This window comes from Suncus etruscus, chromosome 14 (genome assembly GCF_024139225.1).
Source record: "Suncus etruscus isolate mSunEtr1 chromosome 14, mSunEtr1.pri.cur, whole genome shotgun sequence".
NCBI lineage: Eukaryota > Metazoa > Chordata > Mammalia > Eulipotyphla > Soricidae > Suncus > Suncus etruscus.
This window is the reverse complement of record NC_064861.1, coordinates 86,192,034-86,207,385: the sequence shown is the minus strand read 5'-3', so window position 1 is coordinate 86,207,385 and position 15,352 is coordinate 86,192,034. Positions and strand designations below refer to the sequence as shown.

Sequence of the window (15,352 nt, the reverse complement as noted above, 5' to 3'; positions counted from 1 at the left end):
CTTGGTGTAGGTGTCCCAGAGGATCTTAAGGCTCCAGAGGGAAAGATCAGGCCACTGTCACTATGCTGGGTCTGCATGTTCTAATGTCGCCCCCTAGAGGCTGAAGTTGACCTCGAGGCCCTTGTCCTCTGCACAGGTGCTCACAAGGCCCTGGTAGGAGTAGCCTTGGACAGGTGACTTCCTGTTTCCGATTGAAGGATCAGCATCGAGGATCCTGGTCCCAGCTGCCCAGCTCCAACCCTGATAAGGTTGCCAGTCATGACCCCGCTGATGGTCCCCTAAGGAGCTTCTAAATGTTTTCCCTGAACCAGGAAAAAAAAAAAAAAAAGATAAAATCCAAGGGCTGGAGATAGGACAGTGGAGAGATGTTTGCCTTGCATGTGGTCAACTCAGGTTGGCCCACTGATTGAACCAACTCAGATTCAATCCCTGTCAACTACTTTCAGGGCCCATATGGTCCCCTGAGTCCCACCCTGTACACAGATCCAGAAGTAATGCTCAGTGTCACAATCCCCAGGGACCATAAGAGTCCCTGGTGACTACTCAGGAGTCACCAGGACTACACCTGGTATTGCAGGGAGGGAGGGAGGGAGAGAGAGAGAGAGAGAGAGAGAGAGAGAGAGAGAGAGAGAGAGAGAGAGAGAGAGAGAGAGGAGAGAGAGAGAAAGAGAAGAGAGAGGAGAAAGAGAGGAGAGGAGAGAGAGAGGAGAGAGAAGAGAGGAGAGAGACAGAGAGACAGAGAGAGAGAGCACAGCAGGTAGGTCGAGCTCGGTTAGATCTCAGCATCTCATATGGTTCCCTGAGCACTGACTGCCAAGAGTGATGGTTCCTGAGTGCAGAGCCAAAACAACCAGAGAGGCTCTGAGAATTTCCTTAGCTCTTTCACTAGCTGCTGTGCCATGACTGGGCCCCTCCCCTTCTACCTCCATTCTCCCCCTTGTTCCCCTCCTTTCTCATCACACTCGAAAAGAAGCCTCTCGACTCTTCTCAAAGCCAGGACTCCCCAGAGAACCCATGAATCTGTTTTCTCACCCTCCTGACCACCCCTGGAGGAGGTAGAGGAACCAGAAACCTCTCTTGGTTCCTGGACAGTGGTCTGTGATGGAGCTTCAGGGACTGCTTTCCTATAGATTTCTGGGCTCTTAAATTTCTTCTGCGGGCATCCCAAGGAGCTTAGGTGGGGGATGTCAGTCACTCCTAAAAGTAGTTGACCAGGAAATTGTGGGCCATAAACATCTGTAGAGGGCCATGTGTGAGAAAGACAAGAGGATTTCTATGGGCCTCTTTTGTTTTGTTTTGGGGTCAGTACTGCTTAGGAGCTGGGAGTGCCAATGAGGAATTCTTGCCCACAAATCAGCCCTTTGAGTGATTTCTTTGGTTCCATGTGTGCCTTTTAAGATTGTCATTTAAAACCATCACATTGGGGCTGGAGCAGTGGCTCAGGTGGTAGGGCATTTTCCTTGCACACACTAACCTAGGACGGACCTCGGTTCGATCCCCTGGCATCCCATATGGTCCCCCAAGCCAGGGGTGATTTCCCCAAAACCAAAAAATAAATAAAACAATCACATTTAGGGGGTAGAGAGATAGTGTAGCAGGTAAAGTGCTTGCTTTGCATACACCAAACCCATGTTTGATCCCTGGTATCCCATATGGTTCCCCAATAACCACCAGGAGTAATTCCTGAATGCAGAGCAAGGAGTAACCCAAGGGCTGGAGAGATAGCACAGCAGTAGGGCATTTGCCTTGCATGCAGCCAATCCAGGATGGATGATGGTTCGAATTCCAACATCCCATATGGTCCCCTGTGTCTGCCAGGAGCAATTTCTGAGCACAGAGCCAAGAGTAATCCTGAGCGCCAGTGGGTGTAGTGACTCAAAAACAAAAACAAAAAAAAATTTTTTTTAAGAAAGTAACCCCAGAGCAATTTTGGGTGTGACCCTAAAGCAAACAAAACAACATTATATTTAAATATGCATATGGAGCACTATTGGGGATGATCTGCAATTAAGCCTAGAATTATCATACAACTCCTGAAGTTCTTGTTTTTGTATATCCATATTGGGTTCAGAGAAAACATTTCTATGCCCTTCTGAGTGAGTCCTCCTCAGGCTACACAGCAAATAAATTTACCTCAAACTCACTGGGAACAAAAGCAAAGACACATAAGAGATGCCGCGTGGGCCTGGAGAGATAGCACAGTTGGCTCATCTGCATTCTTTTTTTAAAAAAATATTTATTATAACACCATGATTTACCAAGTTCCAGTTATTTCAGGTAATGTTCCTGCAGATAATATAACAGAACCACACATTCACAAGACATTACTGGCTCTGTGCTCAAGGATCACACCTGTTGGAGAGATAGCACAGCGGCGTTTGCCTTGCAAGCAGCTGATCCAGGACCAAAGGTGGTTGGTTTGAATCCCAGTGTCCCATATGGTCCCCCATGCCTGCCAGGAGCTATTTATTTATTTATTTATTTATTTATTTATTTATTTATTTATTTTTGGTTTTTGGGCCACATCCGTTTGATGATCAGGGGTTACTCCTGGCTATGTGCTCAGAAATCGCCCCTGGCTTGGGGGAACCATATGGGACACTGGGGGATCGAACTGCGGTCCGTCCTATGCTAGCGCTTGCAAGGCAGACACCATACCTCTAGCGCCACCTTCCTGGCCCCCAGGAGCTATTTCTGAGCAGACAGCCAGGAGTAACCCCTGAGCACTGCTGGGTGTGGCCAAAAAAAAAAAAAAGATCACGCCTGGTGGTATTTGGGGGTCATACTGGATGCCGAAGATTGAGGATTAAATTTGGGTTGGCCACATGCAAGGTAAACGCCTTCCCTGCTGTCCTATAGCTCCAGCCCCATCTTGCACTTGTTCTAAGTGCTTATTAACCAGGGTGCCTTAAGACTCCCATACTGGTGACTTTGATCTCAATTAAAACCACCTCAAGCGTCTCATCCATGTCTGTGGAGACCCACATCACCCCTGGACTGTATCCACAGTTCATGGGCAATCGCCCCACAGGCTCAGCCGCATCACCATCCCCACTTGTTCAGGGAACTTGTGCTGATTCTCCTGAGTTTGCAAGTGGATTTGACCAGCAAATCCCTCCTGCATGCGTACTCATATATTTGCATCTCATTCCCGTGTCCACTGGAAGCAGGGCCTCAGATAGTCATCTCAAAGTCAGGGAGCCGATAGCCTGGCACAAAGAAGGAGACATTCTGTGGTACTTCCTCCTGCTTCTCTGGCTCTTCCTCCTCTTCTTCCTCCTCAATGGTCTCCTCCTCCTCTTCCAAATAAGCGAGTTCCTCTCTCAGCATCTTCAACTCCAGCCCCAGGTGGCACAGCTCTTTCAGCAGCTGGGCATCCACCTTGCGGAGATTCCCCTGCCAGCGGGAAGGAAGAGTCAAGGGCACCCCACTTCAGAGGTCAAGGATCATCATCTCCCTCCGCCCAATTAAAATGTCATGTGGAAGCAGGTCCCAGCTCAAGGCTTGAATTTAAGTTCAGTTCCCAAGCCTTCTATTAGACCCATCTGTGCACTTGTTAAATCCAGTTTGGGGTCGGGGAGGTACAAGAGCCTCTCACTTGCATGCATGAGCTGCTGAGTTTGACACTTAACAGCACCAAACAAACAAACAAACAAAAATGTTTCTTGGATCAAGAAGGTATCTCAAAGGGTCTGAGAGAGTGCTTTACCTGCGGGAGACCTGGGTTCCATCCCTGGCACTTGGCTAGTCTCCTGAACGCTTCCACGAATAAACCCTAAACAATGCACCAGGGGGAGCATTGAGTGCTACTAGATGTGCCACTCCAACCCACCCCCTGCGTAGAATCCAGTTCGGGGTCAGAAAGATAGTACGTTACTTGCTTACAACAACTGACTCAAGTTCAATCCCTGGTATCCCCGATTGTCCCCTGAACTCCACGGGAGTGCTTCCTGAGTGCAGAACCAGGAGTAAGTCCTGAGCACAGCTGAGTATGATCAAAAATAAAAATAGATGGCCACTTCTTGGAATTATATATTTTTTAATATCTTTATTTATGAAATCGTATTTTGGAGGGGAGGGTGACTCCTAGGTGGTGCCAGGGAGCAAATCTGATCCTCCTATAGGCAAAGCATGGGGTCCAACTCATTGATCTATACTCTGGCCCCACACTTGAAATCATTAAAATAATAATAATAATAATAATAATAATAATAATAATAATAATAATAATAAAATAGGGTCAGAGATAGTACAGTGAGTAATCAGGCTCTTGCCTTACCACAACTGTTTTTGTGTTTAACCCCTATCCATATGGTTTCTCAAGCACTATCAGGAATAATTATTTTTCGTTTGTTTTTTGGGCCACACCTGGTGGCACTCAGAGGTCACTTTTGGCTCTGCACTCAGAAATCACTCCTGGCAGGCTCAGGGGACCATATGGAATGCTGGTGGTTGAACTTGGGTCATCAGCAGTGTGGCATAAAGCAAACACCCTACCCTTTGTATTATCACTCCGGCCCAAGGAGTAATTCTTGAATGAAGAGTCAGGAATAGGGGGCTGGAGAAATAGCACAGCGGTAAGGTGTTTGCCTTGCATGCAGAAGGACGGTGGTTCGAATCCCGGCATCCCATATGGTCCCCTGAGCCTGCCGGGGGCGATTTCTGAGCACAGAGCCAGGAGTAACTCCTGAGCACTGCTGGGTGTGACCCAAAATGAAAAAAGCAAAAACAAAGAGTCAGGAATAACCCCTAAGGTTCATCAGATGTGGTCCGAAAATAAAAAATAAAAAGTTTGTTTTTGTTTTGGGGGCCACACCTGGCAGCTGTCAGGTTACTGCTGGCTCTGCACTTAGAAATTATTCCGGGTCCGGGCGGTGGCGGTAAAGGTAAGGTGCCTGCCTTGCCTGCGCTAGCCTTGGACGGACTGCGGTTCGATCCCCCGGCGTCCCATATGGTCCCCCAAGCCAGGAGCAACTTCTGAGCACATAGCCAGGAGTAACCCCTGTGCATTACCGGGTGTGGCCCAAAAACCAAAAAAAAAAAAAAAAAAGAAATTATTCCTAGCAGGCTCAGGGGACCATATGGGATGTCAACTGTGCTCAAGGCAAATGCCCTACCCACTGTGCTATTGCTCCAGCCCCAACATATATATATATATATATATATATATATATATATATATATATATATATATATATATATATATATATATATATATATTTTGGTTTTTGGGCTACACCCGGCGGTGCTCAGGGGTTACTCCTGGCTGTCTGCTCAGAAATAGCTCCTGGCAGGCACGGGGGACCATATGGGACACCGGGATTTGAACCAACCACCTTAGGTCCTGGATCGGCTGTTGCAAGGCAAACACCTCTGTGCTATCTCCCCGGGCCCACAGAAATATTTTTTTTAGATTTATTTTTTTTTTTTTTTTTTTTTTTTTTTTTTGGATTTTGGGTCACACCCAACTGTGCTCAGGGGTTACTCCTGGCTTTATGTTCAGAAATTGCTCCTGGCAGGCTCGGGAAACCATATGGGATGCCAGGATTGGAACCATCATCCTTCTGTATGCAAGGCAAACGCCCTACCTCCATGCTATCTCTCCGGTCCCCCAAAATAAATATTTTTGTTTTGTTTTGTTTTGGTTTGGTTTTGGTTTTGGTTTTTGGGCCACACCCGGTGGTGCTCAGGGGTTACTCCTGGATGTCTGCTCAGAAATAGCTCCTGGCAGGCATGGGGGACCATATGGGACACCGGGATTCGAACCAACCACCTTTGGTCCTGGATCGGCTGCTTGCAAGGCAAACATCGCTGTGCTATCTCTCCGGGCCCCAAAATAAATATTTTTAACTTATCCTTTTTGACAGATCCAAAGTTAAGGCACTTGTGCTATGCCCACCAATATCTCCTAGCTACTCTGACTGCATGGCAAGCTCTATGGTATCAACTTCCCACTGGAGTGAGGTACCCAGCTAGTCAGCATGGAAATTTCTGGTCAGCACCAATAAAGAGTCATCTTTTCTGTCTCCCCCAATGACTAAGGTCATATTTATAAGGGAGAGGGAAGGATTACAGGCTAAGGAGACACCCCAGTTTGAGTCCCTGCCTTCCCCCTTTATCTTGCCTTCTTTCTGCCTATAATGACCTTTCCTTTGTGCAACTAATTGGGGGGATCAAACCCAACAAAACATGCAGAGAACCATTCAGAGAACCATGCAGAGCCAGGGGTTAAACCCAGGTTCCCACATGCAATTCCAGACCTTGGAGCTCTTCCCCATCCCTATGTACCTTCTTTCCTCCCTTGGTTAGTCCCAGCTTCCTGCAACTCCATGTGTGCCCCCTCCCGTCTCAGGCATCAATTACATGGCCTCTGCTCTCTCTCTCTCTCTCTCTCTCTCTCTCTCTCTCTCTCTCTCTCTGTTCTCTCTGTTCTCTCTCTGCTCTCTCTCTCTCTCTCTCTCTCTCTCTCTCTCTCTCTCTCTCTCTCTCTCTCTCTCCCTCCCTCCCTCCTTCCCTCTCTCCCCAATGGCCCTGTTCGTGTCAATCTCTGTCCCTAGGTTTCATCCCTGTCTCTGTTGCAGTGTCTCCCTGTATGACCTTTCCTAATAGTGCCTCTCCCCCCCCCCCCACACTCACCAGCTCCTCCCAGATCCATTGCAGACTCTTGCTGGCACCCAAGGCATCTTCCCCGGGAGATGAGAGGGTGGAGCTAGCCATCTCAGCTGGTGAAGGAACCCCCAGCAGGGCCCTGGGTGGTTGGCCGAGCTCTGGGGGGACCATTTCTGCCTGCTGCAGCTGCTGCCACAGCTCCATGTCTCCAAGTGGCTGCAGGATCAGGAAGTGGCAAGGTCCAGAGTGAGTGAATCCTGCAAGCCACAGTGGGTAAAGGGCAGTGGAAGGGTGGGGGTCAGGATGGCATCCCAAAGTCCATTGTGCGAAAGGAACCAGCTGTCTGGCATGAGTCAGTTTCTTCTCCTTTTTAAGACTTTGTTCAGGCGCAGAGCAATAGCACAGCCTTGCATACTGCGCTGATCTGGATTCAATCCCCAGCACCACATATGGTTCCTTACGCACCACCAGGAGTGGTCTCTGAGTGCAGAGCCAGCAGAAAGCCCTGGACACTGCCAGATCTAATTCCCCCCAAAAGAAAAAGATTTTATTTACAAGTCCACCCACAGCTTCCATTCCCCATGGCAGAGCCTAATTCCCCAGTTCCTATCTATATGGTCTTATCTCCAGCCCTTTTCTGAGTCCTTCCCTTGCTCCTCCTATGCTGCCTTCTTCCACCCCTTGAATCCTGCATCACCAAAGGTGCCTGAGCCATCATGAGTATCTGGTGATCATGACTTTGCTGGCCACCCTCAACTGACTATACATATCATCCCTTTTGGTGCTCTGGGGGGTCAGCCACAGGCTGGGGGCACTGTGGGCCCTCCTTGATGCACCTCCTCTTTCAGGTCCAGAGTGTTCCAATCCCATAGTTCCCAATGCTCCCTAAGTCTCTGACCCTGGTCCCAAGTTCCAAATATTATTATTATTATTATTATTATTATTATTAGTTTGGTTTTTGGGTCACACCTGGCAGCGCTCAGGGGTTACTCCTGGCTCTATGCTCAGAAATTGCTCCTGGCAGGCTCGGGGGACCATATGGGATGCTGGGATTAAAACCACCATCCTTCTGCATGCAAGGCAAACACCTTACCTCCATGCTATCTCTCCGGCCAGGCGAAGTCAAGTCTTAGAGCTCCAGAGGTTAAAGTCTGTGGGAGTGCACTGGGCTGGGCTCCTCCCAGGCACTCAGAGGGGAAACTTCCCTTCCAGGACAGTCTAACTTCTAGAAGGCACTGGCATTCTGGGCTCATGGCTTCGTCGTGTGTCACTACCCCAGGCCAGCACCATCATCACATCAACTCCAGCCTCCATCTGGCAGATCCCTTGGGATACAGGTGATCCAAGATAACCTCCTGCACCTCAAGATCCTTAACTTGGGGTGGGGAAATAGTACAGTGGGTAAGGTGTTTGCTTTACATGCTCATGATCCCCAACACTGCAGATGGTCCCTCGAGCACCTCCAGGAGTGATCTTCCAACACAGTCAGGAATAAGCTGGGAGTGGCCCCCAAACTAAACTAACATATTCATGGTTCGGAAAGATAGCACAGTATGTAGGGCATTTACCTTGCATGTAGCCAACCCGGGTTCGATTTCCAACATCCCATAGGGTCTCCCAACCCCTTCAGGAGTAATTTCTGAGTGCAGAGCCAGGAGTCAGCCCTAAACTGTCAGGTGTTCCCCTAAAACAAAAATATTAAGAAATGACATAGTCATAAAGCAAAAGTAATATATTCATAGATTTCCAGAATCAGGATATGAATATCCCCCTTTTCTCAGGGGGACAGTCTACTGTCCTGTGTTGCTTAACAAAGGGGACAGGTGTCCGTCACTTGGGAATTTTGTTCCTGTGCAATCACACAAATCATACTGCTCAACTATGTGCATAGTGCTGCCTGCTGGGACTGTAGATTCGTGTCTGTCATTGACCCCAGTGAGAATATTTAGCCCACCACACTCTGAACTTTGACACCAACTGCAGAAAATAGAATCCAGATTATGGGATTCCTTTGGGAATGAACACAGTGAAATCTCTGCCCACATCAGTCTCTCTCTCTCCTCTCTCCTCTCTCTCTCTCTCTCTCTCTCTCTCTCTCTCTCTCTCTCTTTCTCTCTCTCTCTTCTCTCCTCTCTCTCTCCTCTCACTCCTCTTTCTCTCTCTTCTCTCTCTCTCTCTTTCTCTCTCTCTCTCTCTCACTCACTCTCTCCCTCCCTCCCCCCACTCCCTACCCACTCCAGTAGTACTGAGGAATCTGATCTCTACCCCTGGTTCTGGGCTCAGAGATAACTTCTAGTGAAGTGGGCTTGAGAGGGCCACATGATCTGGAGATCAAACTCTCCTGCCTTTCTGTATTATTCCCAGCTCTGCACCTTTGCTGTTTGTTTCCTCTTCTTGGGACACCACCACCCTCCTTCTGAAGGGCTGTTTCCCATCCTTAAGTTTCCACTAAGCAGAGACCTACACCCCAGCCACTCCTCCCATCATATGGCTGTTATATTAGCCTCTTATCACACATGGCAACGGTCCTGTTTATTTATATCTTTCTTATCCATCCCCTCCCTGTCTGGAATGTTGACTCCCAGGGCAGCATCCTGCTCACCATGGAAACCTCAGAAAACACAGCACTGCCTGCAGGAGGGATTTGGGACCACACCCAGCAATACTCAGGGGGTTACTACTGGAGCTGTGCTCAGGGATTTTTCCAGGCGGTGCTGCATGGGGTTGGGGCTTTATTGAGATGTTGGCTTTATGGGACCGAGGCTGCATTCGAGGCAAGCGCCCTACGTTGTACTATCGCTCAATCCGTGTTTTATCTTCTAGACACCACACTTGACATTTTTCCTTGTCTTGCTCCCTTCCTTGTTGTTTTTTGTTTGTTTTTGGTTTTTTGGCCACACCGGCAGTGCTCAGGGGTTACTACTGGCTCTATGCTCAGAAATCACTCTTGGCAGGCTCAAGAGACCATATAGGATGCCAGGATTCGAATCAATGTAGCTCCTGGGTGGGCCGCTTGCAAGCCAAAGGCCCTGCCGCTGTGCTATCTCTTCGGCCCCCCTTTTGTTTTTTTGGGCACTCAGGCAGCACTGGGAGGTTGGCTACTCAGGGGTTACTCCTGACTGTGCTCAAAAATCACTCCTGGCAGGGCGCATGGTTAACCCGGGACCAACCCGGGTTCGATCCCCAGCATCCCATATGGTCTCCTGAACCTGCCAGGAGCCATTTCTTTTTGTTTGTTTGCATGCAAGGCAAATGCCCTACCCATTGTACTGTCACCTTAGCCTCCACCACCTTTTTATTTTTATTTTTTGGTTTTGGGTCACACCTGGCAGCACTCCTGGCTCTACGCTCAGAAATCGCTCCTGGCAGGCTCGGGAGAACTTATGGGATGCCAGGATTTGAACCTGACCTTCTGCATGCAGGGCAAATGCCTTACCTCCATGCTATTTCCCTGCCCCCCCCACTGCCTTTTTAAAGAAATTTTCTGTCATAATCCTTTTTTTTTTTTTTTATCACTCCTGGCAGGCTCAGGGGACCATATGGGACACCGGAATTCGAATCGATGACCTTCTGCCTGAAAGGCAAATGCCTTACCTCCATGCTATCTCTCCGGCCCCATCATCATCCTATTTTAAGGAGTCATCAAGCTGAAGGAACAGGGAAGTTTAGGTGAACTGTGAATGCAGTCTGAAGGAAGGATTCCCCACTCTCCTAGAAAAAGAGTACAGATTAGAGAGTCTCTGGAGAGACTCAGAACAATCCCTAAATGTTGCAAAAGTGTGTGCGTCTTTAAGAAGAGAAAAGAAGACAAGAAAAGAGGAAGAAGGGGAAGAAGAAGAAAATGAAGAGAAGAAAAATAAAAGGAAAAAATAGAAAAGGAGGAAGAAGAATGAGACAGAAGAAAAGGAAGAGAAGGAAAAAAGGAAAATGAACTGAAGATTTATTTATTTTTTTTTTTTTTTTGGTTTTTGGGCCACGCCCGTTTGACGCTCAGGGGTTACTCCTGGCTATGAGCTCAGAAATCGCCCCTGGCTTGGGGAGACCATATGGGACGCCGGGGGATGGAACCGCGGTCCGTCCTACGCTAGCGCTTGTAAGGCAGACACCTTACCTCTAGCGCCACCTTCCCGGCCCCGAACTGAAGATTTATTTTTAATTTTTTCTTATAATAGTGTCTTTGTTTAAGCACAGTGATTATAAACATGTCTGTAGTTGGGTTCCAGTTAAAAAATAAAAATAGGGGCTCGGAGAGATAGCACAGCGGCGTTTGCCTTGCAAGCAGCCGATCCAGGACCAAAGGTGGTTGGTTCGAATCCCGGTGTCCCTCATGGTCCCCTGTGCCTGCCAGGAGCTATTTCTGAGCAGACAGCCTGGAGAAACCCCTGAGCACTGCTGGGTGTGGCCCAAAAACCAAAAAAAGAAAGAAAGAAAAAAGAAGGAAGGAAGGAAGGAAGGAAGGAAGGAAGGAAGGAAGGAAGGAAGGAAGGAAGGAAGGAAGGAAGGAAGGAAATAAATAGGGGCCAGAGAGATAGCATGGAGTTAAGGCATTTGCCTTGCATGCAGAAGATCACTGGTTCAAATTCCGCCATCTCATATGGTCCCCCGAGCCTGCCAGGAGCAATTTCTGAGTGTGGAGCCTGGAGTAAGTCCTGAGCACTGCCGGGTGTGACCCAAAAACTAAATAAATAAATAAATAAATAAAAGAGGAGGGGGAGCTGGAGAGATAGTATGGAGGTAGGGCGTTAGCCTTGCATGTAGAAGGATGGTGATTCGAATCCCAGCATCCCATATGGTCCCCCGAGCTTGCCAGGAGCGATTTCTGAGCTTAGAGACAGGAGCGCCGCCGCGTGTGACCCAAAACAAACAAACAAACAAACAAATAAAAAATATAAGAGGAGAGGGAACTGGAGAGATAGCTAGAGGTGGGGTGTTTGCCTTGCATGCAGGACAGTGGTTCGAATCCCGGCTTCCCAATTGGTCCCCCGAGCTTGCCAGGAGCGATTTCTCAGCGTAGAACTAGGAGGAACCCCTGAGCGCTGCTGGGTGTGACCCCAAAACAAAACAAAAAAAAACTAAAAACAACTAAGAGGCGGATTGGGGAAAGGGGGCGTGGCCACAAGAAAACTGAATTCCAATTGGCTGGAGTACGGAAACACCCGCCCTTTCCGCTTACGTAATACCAAGATGGCGGCGCCCAGTATGGTAGGTGACCCAAGCTCCTAGCGCCCCTAAATGAACTCCGCTCGGCCCTCAGGGCTTCTGCCGGTGCCCTGAGCGCAAAGAGCGGTGGTGGTAAGGAGGCCTCCGCTCCAGCCCCGTGCTGACAGTGCGGACGTGTGGCCTTGGAGGCCGGGAGGAATCAGCGCCGGTTGCCGGCATTGAGGGGCGTTGGAGAGGACGAGGAGGCGGGCACCAAGCGTGAGAGGAGCGGAGGGGAAGTGGGCTTGGTCTGGGACGGGCTCAGCCAATCAGGGAGCGATCCGACTGCGCGCACTTGTTGGTGGGTGGGCGTTGGGAAGCTCTGGCAGAAGGCCAGGGAGGGAGGGATGGATGAACTGGCATTTGGCATCTCTTGGCCACTGACCTAAGGATGCACTTTGGTCAGAGTTAGAAATGCTGATAGGGCCCGGAGAGATAGCACAGCGGCGTTTGCCTTGCAAGCAGCCGGTCCAGGACCAAAGGTGGTTGGTTCGAATCCCGGTGTCCCATATGGTCCTCCGTGCCTGCCAGGAGCTATTTCTGAGCTGACAGCCTGGAGTAATCCCTGAGCACCGCCGGTGTAGCCCAAAAACCAAAAAAAAATTTGCTGATAAAGAAAAATAAAAAATGTTGATTAGGAACCAAGAGGTGAACTTGGGAGGTTTTTTTTTGGGGGGGGGGTCATATCCGGCAGCGCTTAGGGACCACTCCTGGCTCTATGCTCAGAAATCGCCCCTGGCAGGCTCGGGGGACCATATGGGATGCCGGGATTCGAACCACCGTTCTTTTGCACGCAAGGCAAATGCCTTACTTCCATGCTATCTCTTCGGCCCCGAATTTGGGAGTTCTAAAGGAAGGACATTAGGAGTATTCAGTGGAGCGTTTGCACTATTCTAACGGTTCAGAACTTGAAGAAAGTCTCAGAATTAAGTTAAGAAAGCTTAACGTCCAAGTATGGGTGGTTAAGAGTAATTTGGATTGAAAAATAAAGATTTGGGGCCGGGAAGGTGGCGCTAGAGGTAAGGTGTCTGCCTTGCAAGCGCTAGCGTAGGACGGACCGCGGTTCGATCCCCGGCATCCCATATGGTCCCCCAAGCCAGGGGCGATTTCTGAGTGCATAGCCAGGAGTAAGCCCTGAGTGTCAAACGGGTGTGCCCCCCCAAAAAAAATAAAAAAGAAAAAGATTTGGGCCGGAGCAGTGGCGCAAGGGTTAAGGCGTCTGACTTGCCTGCACTAGCCTAGGACAGATTGTGGTTCCATCCCCCCAGTGTCTCCCATATGGTCCCCCCAAGCCAGGAGCGATTTCTGAGCGCATATCCAGGGGTAACCCCTGAGCGTCATCGGGTGTGGCCCAAAAACAAACAAAAAATAAAACAAATCTTTGGGGACCAGAGAGATAGCACAGCAGTAGGGCGTTTGCCTTGCATGCAGTCGATCCAGGATGGACAGTGGTTCGAATCCCAGTATCCCAGATCTCCCACCTCCCAGGAGCGATTTCTGAGCACAGAGCCAGGAGTAACAACTGAGTGCCGCCAGATGTGACCCAAAAACAAAACAAAACAGAAAAGGAATGAGAAAAAAAGAAAATAAAGATTTGGTTAACATTTGGATTAAAGAGGAATTGAAGGGTGGGATAGTATTGCCATTTGGGTGCAAAGCCAACCTGAATTTAATCCCCAGAATCTCATATGCCCCCCCCACAGCATTGCCAGGAATAATTCCTGAGTGCAGCTGCAGAAGTAACCCTGGAGTGTTGTCAGGTGTGGCCCGAAACCTCAAAATAAATAAATAGGATTTGAGAGAAATTGTGCAGACTAAGAGAAGAAGTTTGAGGAGAAATTGAAGCAAGAGTTTAGCAACTTTAAAAGGAAAATTTAGGATGGGGAAATCTCAGAGGAATGAAGTTCAGCAGGTGCCCCTTTACTCTATAATATACAAAGCAGCCAGTGGACCATGCCTTGCTTGTATAAGACCTTGGGTTCAACAAGGTGTGGGTTCACACCACATCCCAAAAAGTAAAAGGGGTTATTTGTACAGTGCATGATGAAACTTATTCATGCTGTATATAAGGCAGGGGTCTCAAACTCGTGGCCTGCAGGCCGCAAATGGCCCTCCATACAACATTTTGTGGCCCTGCCCTACAGGAATCTTTTTTTGTTTTGTTTTAGTTGTTTGGGTCACACCCCCCAAAGTTCAAAGCTTACTACTGACTTTGCACTCAAGAATCACCCCTACTTTGCCTCCTGCGGCCCCCAGGTAAATTGAGTTTGAGACCTTTTTTTTTTTTTTTTTTTTTTTGGCCACACCCGGCGGTGCTCAGGGGTTACTCCAGAAATAGCTCCTGGCAGGCATGGGGGACCATATGGGACACTGGGATTCGAAGAGACCTTATACATATGAAACCTTATACATATGAGACCTTGTACATATGAAAAACTATGCTATAAGAATTTTTTTTTGTGGTTTTTGGGTCACACACGGCAGTGCTCTGGGGTTATTCCTGGCTCCAGGCTCAGAAATTGCTCCTGGCAGGCATGGGGGACCATATAGGAAGCTGGGATTTGAACCGATGACCTCCTGCATGAAAAGCAAACGCCTTACCTCCATTTTATCTCTCTGGCCCCACTATAAGAATGTTTAAAGAAACATCGTGTCTCCCCCCCACACACACACACCTAGATGTGCTTTGAGCTATTTACTGGTTCTGCACTCAGGACTCACTCCTGGTAGTACTTGGGAGACTGTAGGGGTTACCAGTAATGATCCTGAGTTGGCCATGTATTAGCTCCAGCCCCAATGTTTTTTGTTTTTTTTTTTTTTGGCCACATCCGGCGTTGCTCAGGGGTTACTCCTGGCTGTCTGCTCAGAAATAGCTCCTGGCAGGCACGGGGGACCATATGGGACACCGGGATTCGAACCAACCACCTTTGGTCCTGGATCGGCTGCGTGCAAGGCAGACGCTGCTGTGGTATCTCTCTGGGCCCCCCAATGAAGTTTTTCATTTTTAAATAAAAATGGGTTGGAGAGAAATTAAAACAACATGTTTATATATTGTGGGAAAGGTTATTGAAGACAGGAGGGAAAATTGGTTATAAACAGGAGAGGGTCGGAGAGATAGTGTGGAGGTAGAGCATTTGCCTTGCATGCAGAAGGACAGTGGTTGGAATCCCGGCATCCCATATGGTTGCCTGAACCTGTCAGGGGCAAGTTTTTTTTATTTTTTTTATTTTTTTTTTTGGTTTTTGGGTCACACCCAGCGGTGCTCAGGGGTTACTCCTGTCTGCTCAGAAATAGCTTCTGGCAGGCACGGGGGACCATATGGGACACCGGGATTCGAACCAACCACCTTTGGTCCTGGATGGCTGCTTGCAAGGCAAACGCCACTGTGCTATCTCTCCGGGCCCAGGGGCAAGTTTTAAGTGTAGAGCCAGGAGGAACCCAAACAAAAGAAATTTAAAAAAAATTTAGGGAGGCCAGAAGCCTGGAGGGTGGAGGATGCTCCATGGGGCAGAAACCGGACCCCTTGCTCACAGGCTCAGTTCCT

At 48.7% G+C, this 15,352-nt stretch overlaps 1 protein-coding gene across 1 annotated transcript; it reads right to left on the bottom strand.

Annotated features, from left to right (window-relative positions):
- Positions 1 to 3,156: 3,156 nt before the first annotated feature.
- Positions 3,157 to 6,826, bottom strand: ERICH4 (glutamate rich 4). Its single transcript, XM_049787234.1, has 2 exons — positions 6,637 to 6,826; positions 3,157 to 3,396 (listed from the first exon to the last, which is right to left on the bottom strand). The coding sequence occupies exons 1-2, from the start codon at positions 6,811 to 6,813 to the stop codon at positions 3,175 to 3,177; spliced, it is 399 nt and encodes a 132-aa protein (XP_049643191.1). The 5' UTR covers positions 6,814 to 6,826; the 3' UTR covers positions 3,157 to 3,174.
- Positions 6,827 to 15,352: the final 8,526 nt, after the last annotated feature.

Coding starts and splice junctions, on each gene's coding strand:
- ERICH4 (XM_049787234.1), bottom strand. CDS start 6,813: ATGGAGCTGTGGCAGCAGCTGCAGCAGGCAGAAATGGTCCCCCCAGAG. Junction 3,397..6,636: donor AATGGATCTGGGAGGAGCTG/GTGAGTGTGGGG, acceptor TCCCGCTGGCAG/GGGAATCTCCGCAAGGTGGA.